Raw genomic sequence first — 10,156 nt, 5'->3', positions numbered from 1 at the left:
GCCCGGCGGGGCCGCGGGGGCGCCTCCCTCTCCCCCCGCGGGGCGCGGCGGGACCATGGCCGACGACGACGTGCTGTTCGAGGACGTGTACGAGCTGTGCGAGGTGATCGGCAAGTGAGTGCGGGGCGGGGCGGGGATGGGATGCTCCGCTCGCTGGCGCCCACCTGTGCGCGGGTGTGTGTGTGCGCGCGCGGGTGTAACCGCTTTATGTAACGCGGCGGGGGAGGGGGTGACCCCGATGCCCCGTGGCGCCTGCAGCAGCTGCTCCCCCGCTCCCTCGCATCCCAGCGCCGGCGGGGCAGGGCAGCGGCCTCTCTCCCTGCTTCCCATCGGCCCCGCCCGGCTGCAGCATGTCCGCGCCGGCGCTCAGGGAAGGGCCGCTCGGGCTCCGCGCAGCCCTCTCCCTCCCCCGCTGCTGGAGCCTCCCTGGGCTCCTTATGCAACGGCTGCTCGCAGCCCAGCCATGGCTCGAGGGTCCCTGGCCTCTCCTCCTCAAGCTGAGGGAGGTGTGAGAAGCCAGCCAGGTCCCCCTGGGGGTGCTGTGCGCAGCCACAGCTGTCCAGGCTTTTGACCTAGTCTTGCTGGGTCTTGTGGCAGCGGCAAAAGGGTTGCGAGGCAGCAGTAGCAGTGGGATACTGCTTTCTAGTGTCTCTTTGGTTTGGAGACAGTTGAGGGCTGAATAGAGGCTTGGGTAGTCACTGTGGCGTGCGCTGTTTTTTGCTGACGGATCTTTTGAGGAGGGACGCTTTGCAATACCACCTTGGCTTAAACAGGTTTGTGTGTGTGTATTTCTCCCCCTCCCACCCCCCAACCTCAACGTAGCTGAAATGTTCTGAGAATTGCTGGCTGCTTGAAAAGACAGAGCTAAAACAGGCTTCTTTTTTTTTTTCTTGAACACATCTTCCCTGGGGATTATGCCAGTATGTCAGTCTAAGACTCATGGAGTGACCATGTCCTTAATGTCACGTTTGCCCGTGTTTTGGTATTTATTGTTTTTTCGTTATTGCACAAGGCATGCACCCATCCTGAATGTCACCTGCCGTTTCCTACAGATGTCTTCTCGGTCATAAAGCTTAAAGGGACTTGGTCATAAAGCTTGAAGGACCACTAATAATCGTGGATGTCATTTAAAGCTGATCAAGAGAAGAAAAGCTTCTGGGGTTAAGAAATTGGATGGCAACTTTGGTATTACCAGCATGCAGAGCAATTTCAGATGATCCAGTGTTGAGCTGCACTCCCCCCCCCCAAAAAAAAATTGCATGTGTGAATTTTTAGTACTTTTGTATATTTTATTTGCATAGGGTTAGGGTCAATTAAAAGGAAGGCCTAGTGGATATGCCTAATGTTAATGTGGGCACTTTCCAGAGATGAGTTGTGCAAAGGGGATCATTGCAAATGTTGTGATGTTTTTAAAATGACTCTCACTTTGTGTGAATACTAAGGAAAAGGGGCCAGAGTTAAGTGTTAAATTATCTATCTACAAAACTTCAAAATAAATACTTTGGCATTTTTGAATTGTGTATGTAGTAGACAAAGTTCTTTGTGATGTAAATAATTTTAACAATTTCTGACAATTTTAACCTGTGCCAGAGGAATAGGGTAGGCAGTTAGATACCCTAACCTGTGACATTGTCAGTACTGCTAACTAGTCAGGATTGTATAGTTAGGTTCTTCTGTGAGGATCAGGAAGATGTCATGTCATTCCTCTTAAAGAACATTTTAATAAATAAATAGTTTCCTTATTTGCATCATCAGTATTCTTGTCACTTGAATAATACCCTGGAGTTACCTGTTAGGGACCATAGATGGAGCTTCTTGTTTTGTTAACACCTCAGGTCTGTGAAGCTTCCCCGTCTTGGAGGAGCCTGTGAAAGGGCAGTGTAAATCTGCTCTGAATTGCTACATATGCCTCTTGCTAAACACCTTTCAATAAAACATCAACTAAATGTCTGCCCATTCCTGTGACTTATTACTGATTGATACAGTAATTTAGCTCTTGGAAACAGCACACCTGGCCTTGATTTGCATTTCAGAGGCATGAAATATTTAAAATGTGTGTAATTTATCTTTCCTGAGTAAGCGGCTACCACTACCATCTTACGTAGAAAAGCTGTGGAAGGGAGAGCTGTAACAAAACGTTTTTTGCATATCCTTTGTAGATGTTGAATAGGTTTTGAAAAGGTAAATTCCTAAATTTCTTTTCTGTTGGCTTGGAAACGCAGACCTCGTTAGGAGTCAGTCTTTTAGTTGACACTTGACTGTACAGCTTGCTGTGTTAGTCTCCTTCTAAATCTTTTAAAAATTTTTTAATGAACTGCTAAGACTGGCAGGGTTATTTTATCTGAACAAAATGTTAATTGCTTTTTAGCTTGTTGCATTATAATTTGGTAAGAATTGAACTGGTTGAAATGGTAGCTGTGATGGTAAGAAGTCAGGTAGTTGAGCATTGCACAAGTTCAAGTTCTGTTAGCAGGGTTTCTTTTTCTTTTTTTGGAATGGACATGGGAGGAAAAGAGTGTCGAAATTGGGGAATAGATGTGCTATAATGAATATATCATCAGGGAAGTGGTGGTGAGTGACTTATTTGCATACACTAATACACACCTTTTTTTTTCCTTAATAAAACAAGCCTCACACAGACAAGTAATCAGGACAATATAATTCCCTTCTTAAAGGCAGCAAAGCTTAAAAAACAATTAGTGGTGTCCTTTAGGATGCAAGCATTGCTCGGGTAACTTTACTTTGCAAGTTCTGGATAACATTTTGGATTCTTGACATAACTTGTTGACATCCACATCCCTTCTCGCATGTGCTTGCCCAAGAGTAAATAATTGGGGTGGGGGCATACTAGTTTTCACAAACATTAATTCTTAAGGGAATTGGCCACGAGGTAAAGAATAGATAACTCCTTTGATTCAGACTTCAGAGGTTTACCTAAAAGCAACTCACTTTGGACGTGAGAAGGCAGATTACTACAAAAACATTTAAATGCTTTTATTTTTGGCAAGGCAAAGTACTGGATTCAGAATTAATAGATAATTACATCTGGTACATTTTGTGTTTAAAACATTAATTCTGGCCACTTGCCAGTTGCAAAAAAGTTGAAGGAAGTGAAGAGTTTTACCATTCCAAGTGTCACTGAAAGTTATTCAAAGCTTATTGTCTGCACTCTGTTTATGTTGAGACATAGTATATTTTAAGCTTAAAGTAATTCATGCCCTTCTAATACTGAATAGAGACTTGCCAGTGCTCGCCCAGAAGACCAAATCATGGTTTCTGTATTCAGTATAATTTTCTTCCAATCCTTGCCACATGACTATCTAGTTTTGGCTTGTATCTGACTTTGACTTGGGGCTATAAGATTCATATTTATGGTAGTCATGTAATGCTGACATGTTAGACTGTCTGTGATGATCCAGATGTACGCTAGAGATTGCTTTCATTAAAGTTGCCTACCCTGATGTCTTTCTCTCAGAACGCCTTATTTATTAATATTTATCATTTTACTTCATTGCACTTTGGTATATTCATGTTAAAGGAATATTGTCAGAACTAAAAGTGCACTGAAGTCCGCTAGCATTACTAATGGCTAACATGGGTGTAAAACTGACCCTGTGCCCTAGGCTGGATCTAGGTGTGTGGTATGGGGGTGGTGGTGGTGGCAGTGGCAGTGGCTGCAGCAGGATCAGCAGCTGTAGGGGAAGCAGTGTCAGGAGTGGTGCCTGCTGGTTAAGGAAGGCAGACTATGTTAGTATAGTCCTCACTCACTCTTTTGCTGCCAGTGGGCATGTCCACCAGGGACCTTGGATTCTGAGGCTGACTAACTCTCTTTCCTCCCCCCACTCCACTGTTTGCAGTAGCTTGGCAGGCTGGATGAAGCAGCTCTATGGATTGGATCTGGCCCACAGGCCATATGGTTGACACCCCAGGCTTACAGTAGTCAAATCTGAATATTTAAGTAATTTTGCCTTTTGGCTTCGGTTTCTCATATATTGTCTTTTACCTGGCTCAGGATATACTCTTGCCTTTCAGATGTACTTTCAGCTACTTACATTAATTTACTCTTGCATTTCACACAAAACGGTGGTAAAATATACAGCTATGTCACATTCATTAAGAAAGAAAGAAAGAAAACAAAAGGTAAGCAGGCCTCAGCAACCCACCCACTTCTACAGAAAACTTAACCATGTGGAAAAAGCAGTTTATCTAGTTTGGGGAATGACCTCCATTTTTCTATCTAAAGTACTTATGTGGCAATTCTGAGAGTTATGAAGATAACTTGGAGAGTTGTTGAAGGGGGGGGTGAGTTTCTGCTGATTGAATATTGGTATTAGCTCTGAGAAATGGGGAGATGGGTTGACATTACTAGTTATCGGTGGTCAGGGGAATAAAATATTTGCAGTAATCTTTTACATCTTGTCATGGGAGGGCAGTATCTTCAGTTTGGCCAAATCTAGGTCCTTATCTATAGTAAACTCTGGCTAGTTCACCATTCCCAGGGGAATGAAAATAATGGGGAATTATCCAATAGAGACCAATTATTATGGGTTGGAAATAGGAGGAAGGGGAATGGTGGTGGAGAATTGGAGCAATGGCTAATTAAATCATAGTGGGAACTTATAAGTGAATTGGGCACAATTTACTGTACTTCTGACACTCTGTATGATTGGGGTGGGGGAGTAATTTGTGACTGCTCTTTCTTTGTCTTGCAGTGTTTTTCAGGAAACAGTGTTCTGCCCTGGGTGTAGGACTTCATGTCATTGCATTTGCAATTAATTTCTTCATTTAGCCCCGAGTTTCTGCAAACTTTCAAACCTTTAATTTCTTTATGTTGTAGAACACAAGTGGTGTTGTCCATGTTACAGAAAATAGATGGTTAAGATGAATGGATAAACTGTTTTTAATGAATGGTTGGTTTAAACATGAAGTCATAATAGCATATTTTGCTTTGCAGACTACTGTCAGATTACAAGAGATTCCGTTTGGCTGGCACAGTCTGTTCAGTAAAGTTTTACGTACTTACACCTTGCCATTCATAACTGTTCTGCTATAGTTGGAAAATATTTAGTTGTGTATGGAATATTTTTAATCAGTACCTCTTTTCAGTCATTAGATTCTCACTAATGCTATTTCAAGAAGTTGCTTGATTCTGTTTTAAATCCTTACTGTGCAGGCAAGGGCTCCTTGAGTGATCTAGGAGAATGGAGAATTTGTTTTATGTGGGGAAGCTGTAAGAGACTGATTTATTTATTTTAACTTCAGCAAAGCAAAGACTGATAATAGATATAATCCCTCTTTATAAAATATAGTTTGGAAAAACCCTGGGAGAGCAATTAATGGTTTAAGGTAGAGATAAAATTTGTCACAAGAACACGGGGTTAACGGCAACAAATTCATTTAGGTTAGAAACTACAGAAAGGTGCCTAACTATAAGAGGAGTGAGGTTCTAGAACAGACTTCCAAGAGTACTGGGGGCAGGCAGTTTAAGATGAGTTTATCAAAGGTTTGTATGTGTTAATGTGATGTGGTTACCTGTAATAGCTTGGGATTGGACTTGTCCCAGGATGTCCCTTATGAGCATTCTTTTCTAACCTGCAGCTTATTAAAATGAAGGATAAGATAGTACTGGGTGTGTGGGAAGGGAGTTTACTGTACTTGGTCCTAAAACAAAAAACTCAGGAGTTATTGATAGTTTGATAGTTCTGCAATTTTCATAAATATTTAGTCAAGACAGTTTAATCACAACATGATGCTTAGTAAAGATAGTGTTTAGGATTCAGTAGTGGCAAATGTAAATTTAACTTAAAATAATGTTTTCCTTTTTAATATTGCTTTCCTTCATTGCAACAAGTTATGGTATCATATGTAATGCTTGAGTGCATGCAGTGTAGGTCTGCTTACTGCTCTTGTTCAGTATTTTATTGCCTTTTTTGTGATGATTTTTGTGAAGTAGCTACTGCCATGCCAGTAAAAATTACAACTTTGCTCCATTTTAAAATGGATTTTGGAACTGTCAGAATCCACAAACGGATGTTGGCCTCTGAATTGGCAGGCTTGTGGTGAAAGTAGATTTTCTTCTTTCTTTCTTTTAAATTTTGGATGCTAAAATTAAAGGCATTCACCAGAGTTCTATATAATATTGTTGGTTGGTATCAATAAAAAACTTATTTTTTTGCCACTCAACTAAATGAGTCACTGCAAAGTTCAAAGATTGATTGTTACCATATAAAATTAAACATGGAAATGGGTTGTGGAGCCTCAACATAGGGCATTAGTTTACTGATGAAGACTTAAAAATAAACTGTTATCCCTTTCCGTGTAAATGGATCCATGGGGAAGCTTTTCAGTGGCTGGGAGGAAGGGAACCTGCATACACTCTGTTGCAGTTCAAGTTATCTGTACATTGATTTATACTTTAAGTGTCAGTCAGGAAAGTAAGTAAATTTTTCTACATCTGTTTGATTACAGTGACACTGGAGTTGTTTGCTTGAATGAATGGGTGTTTCCTTGAGAGATGTTTTTGGATTTGATGAAATAAATGAATGTAGTGCTTCTTGTTTTCCTGTCTGTCTGAGCCAGATATTCTAGGAGGCTTGCAATGGGCTAACCATAAGGTTTAGTAAGTTCATGTTTTGGTAATGCAAGGTACACTGGATGCTTCATTGCCTGTGAGGGTGTGGATTGGTAGATGCCATATTTTGCATTGATTTGCATTGGTTTGTATTGCTTGTTTTCCTGTGTGCTTCTGGTTGCACATCTACATAGGTCACTTTTACACATGCTTCAGGGGTAGGGGTGCTTTAGTGCCGCAGTGTCTCTTGTATTGGTGTCCCCATGCTTCATTTGACACGCTTTAGTTAAAGCGCCCTGGCTGCCTGGCCACCATTTTGAAGCATGGGAATGCTAACACATGAGGCATGGAGGTTGGCTGGAGCACGGTAATTACTATGCTGTGGACTGGATTAATCAGGTCTGCTCTGACATGCTGTAATTGCACCGTGTCAGAGCAGCCCTGCAGCAAGTATGTCGATAGGCACCCATAGTGTTTCTGTGTTTTGTGAAAGTTTTGGGTATCTGGAATCTAGTTTCTGTGACAGCTTTTCTGTTTTTGCGAACCATTTGTCCCAGTTTGAACTGTTAGGTAGGTGAAGTGACTTGTATCACAGGATTGTTTGAGTGTAAAAATGCCTGTCTGGGTTAACGGATACCATAGGAAAATAGGTGTTTTTTTATTTTTGTAAATGTCATCAGGATGAGTCCTGAGTGGAGTTAGAGGTGTACGTTTCTAGGTAGGGATGTGCACTGGAGCATGGTGGGATAACAGCAAAGAAATAGTGACAGAAATAGACAAGGGCAGTTGTGATTCTCAGCTAGGGTGACATGAGATCCTTCTAAGGGTTCCACACAATAATAGTATGGTTAGGTATACAAACACCTACCCATGAATCACAAGTTAAAGATTTCAAATAAGATTTTATAGTGTCAAAAACATTCTGACATGTTGTGTTCTTTCTGAGTTCTTTGCAACAAAAGAATTGTTCTGTTACTTTTTGCTAGTCAAAAAATGAGGGAAAGCTAAGAGATGGCATTTTCCAAGGATGTCTTGAGTCTAAAAAGGTTGAGAGCCAAAGGAGGAAGTGTCAGTGGTATCAGATATCAGTTCACTTGAAATAAGCTGCTTGTGCCATGAAACCTAAATTAATTGGGGGAGAGGAAGAAAAAGCACTTACAGATGAGACATGACTAAAAGGTAAAGTGGCCCTTTAGGTACTAAGTGATGGTAGAAGACCAGCACTAGGGCAAGGGTTCCATCCACATAAGAGCCTTGTTCCTGGTGGCAGTTCCTGTGCTGAGAGAGGGCTTTGTGGGAAGAAGTGTGCCCTGGCCTTCATTTCTATTTGTTTTTAAATTCCCTTTAAGGAGGTTTCTCTTGTCTGTATTTTCCAGGTGGAGGTTGTTGTCCCTCCCCCAGCCAGGTGTCCTGGGTTCAAAGGATGGTTCAGGGAGCCTGTTCACCAAAATTTAGTACTCAAGAGACTGTTTAAATAGATGCGCAAATAGCATTGTTAATATTGAAATATTGGTAAAGCATTTCAAATCATTGAGAGAACTAGTAATATGTGAAATTGATTCCACCCCCTACCACCTTAAATATACTAAGGCGTAAAATCTTAAAAGACTATAATGCAGGGGTGGACAAAGTTGGACTCCGTTTCTGAGCAGTCCCTACCCATGTCACTGCAGCTGGTTTCCATGGAGACCCCAGCAGTGGTGGCACTGTGACAGCGTGGGGCCTAGGCCTGCAGGGGTGGGCAAAACACAGCCCGCAGGCTGGATGCAGTCCTCCAAGCCATTCTATCTGAGCTGTGGGGGCCCTAAAAAATTTGAAAAATTAATATTAAACTGCCCTGGGCTACCTGTCATGTGGCTCTCGATCGCTTGCCAGAACTCAGTAAGTGGCCCTCTGCCCAAAATAATTGCCTGCCCTTTGGCTAGGGTTTCCAAGGAGATGGGCCCCAGCAGTGCTGGCAGGATGTGTGGTTGGGTAGGGAGCTGCTCCAGGGCTGGGATCTTGTGGCAATGATAGCATGATCCAGAGCCAGGGCAGAGTTGTGATCCACTGCCTGCATGCCCCAGGCAGGGGCATGTGGGCAGTGGATCATGGCTCTGCCCCAGCTCCAGATCACGCTGTCACCACTGCAAGATCCCAGCCCTGGCCCCAGAGCAGCACCCTGCCTAGGCGTGCACCCTGCCAGCACTGTTGGGGCTGGTCTCCTTGGAAACCCTAGCCCCACGTTGTCACAGCGCCCTCCTCGTGTCTCCATGGAAACCAGCTGCAGGGATATGAGCAGGGGCTCCTGGGAAATGGAGTCTGGCCCCTGGCCAGATCTGCCATTTTGCCTATGCCATTTCTAGCAGGTGGCCAGCCTGTTAGGGAAAAGAACTCCCGACCTAGATTTAAAGACTAAATTTTAAAGATTGCTTATCTTGGTTCGTATGCTTGATGGGCTGTTCAGCAAGAACCATCATTTGCAGGTGAAGAGCAAAGTGCCTGCGGAGAACCTAGATTTTTATATATGATTACCTGGCTCAACATCAAAAGCTTGCTAAATAAGGCTAGAAAATACAGAAATGTATCTAATTGGTTATATCCTGATTAATATTAACATGCCTGTTTTTATCCCTTATTTCAGGGCTCTCCAACTTATTTGGCCCTGCAGACCTATTTGATGTGGCTGCCAGAGCTGCTGTATTGGTATGACTCCAGAACTCGGGGGATAAATGCCCTGTCTACTTGCATCCGTTTTCCTGTGCTACCAATTTGAGTTGGCAGTGGCAACTGAAAACCCCAAGTTTGGTGGCAGGCATGGGGTGCAGGGGTGAGCAGTAGTGGCCTTCATCCCCTGGGTTTTGGAGCCATTCCAACTCAAGTGTTCCTGTAGACTGCAGTTTAACCCTTCACAGTTGGGTAGGCCTGCCTTTATATAAACTATATTTAGGCTTGGCAGAATTTGATTTTTATTCTGTAATAATTTCAATGGATAATATCATTGTTTATTTTTAAACATTTATTTTGATTTTTAATGATTTAAATTTTTAGGATTGCATGAAATTAAGGATGTGGGGGGCAGACCATTTACTAATGACAGCATATTATGATTATAGTGCAGTTTAACCATCTGCTGTGACAAATGTAACTACTGCAAGTAGGGCTACTGTATTTCCAGTTCCAAAAAAGAGGACACTTGTCACGCAGGGCAGGGGTGGGAAATATGATTGTGGGGGACAGTGATATGCCTGTGCTCTGCCCCTGCCCATTCCATTGCCCCTCACTTTCAAGCCACAGTCACCCTCAGCTCTTCCAGTGTCCCTCACTCGCATCGTGCAGCACCTTGTCTGCCTGGGCTGTGCTGGTCCCCCTCACTCCTCACCCACAGCCCCTTGGCGCTGCCAGTGCCTGCACTCCTGATCCACAGTCCTCCCTGCCAGTGCCCCTCACTCCCAAGCCACGGATCCCCCCACTAGCCCTGCCAGTGCCCCTCACTCCTGACCTAAAGCCCATTGTTCCTCCAGCCCTGCAGTGTCTCCCTTTTGCCCTGCCCCTGCAAGCAAGAACACTGGTCCAGGTGCTGCTGGCTGGGCCACACAGCTGCCT

General features: G+C 43.4%; 1 protein-coding gene across 11 annotated transcripts in view; it reads left to right on the top strand.

Moving 5' to 3' along the window:
• The first annotated feature begins 6 nt into the window (after window positions 1-6).
• The window catches only part of CASK (calcium/calmodulin dependent serine protein kinase), a 491,685-nt gene continuing 481,535 nt past the window's right edge, over window positions 7-10,156 (top strand). For all 11 annotated transcript variants that reach the window (XM_019524150.1, XM_019524148.1, XM_019524143.1 and 8 more), the window contains exon 1: window positions 7-114. In XM_019524150.1, coding sequence (XP_019379695.1) covers window positions 56-114 — 59 coding nt within the window. In that variant the 5' untranslated portion in view covers window positions 7-55. The remainder of the gene's footprint in view (window positions 115-10,156) is intronic.

Source organism: Gavialis gangeticus, unplaced genomic scaffold, assembly GCF_001723915.1.
Source record: "Gavialis gangeticus isolate Ggan-Ray unplaced genomic scaffold, GavGan_comp1, whole genome shotgun sequence".
Taxonomy (NCBI): Eukaryota; Metazoa; Chordata; order Crocodylia; family Gavialidae; genus Gavialis; species Gavialis gangeticus.
The sequence above is the reverse complement of the archived record's forward strand: the minus strand, read 5'-3'. Positions and strand labels throughout refer to the sequence as shown.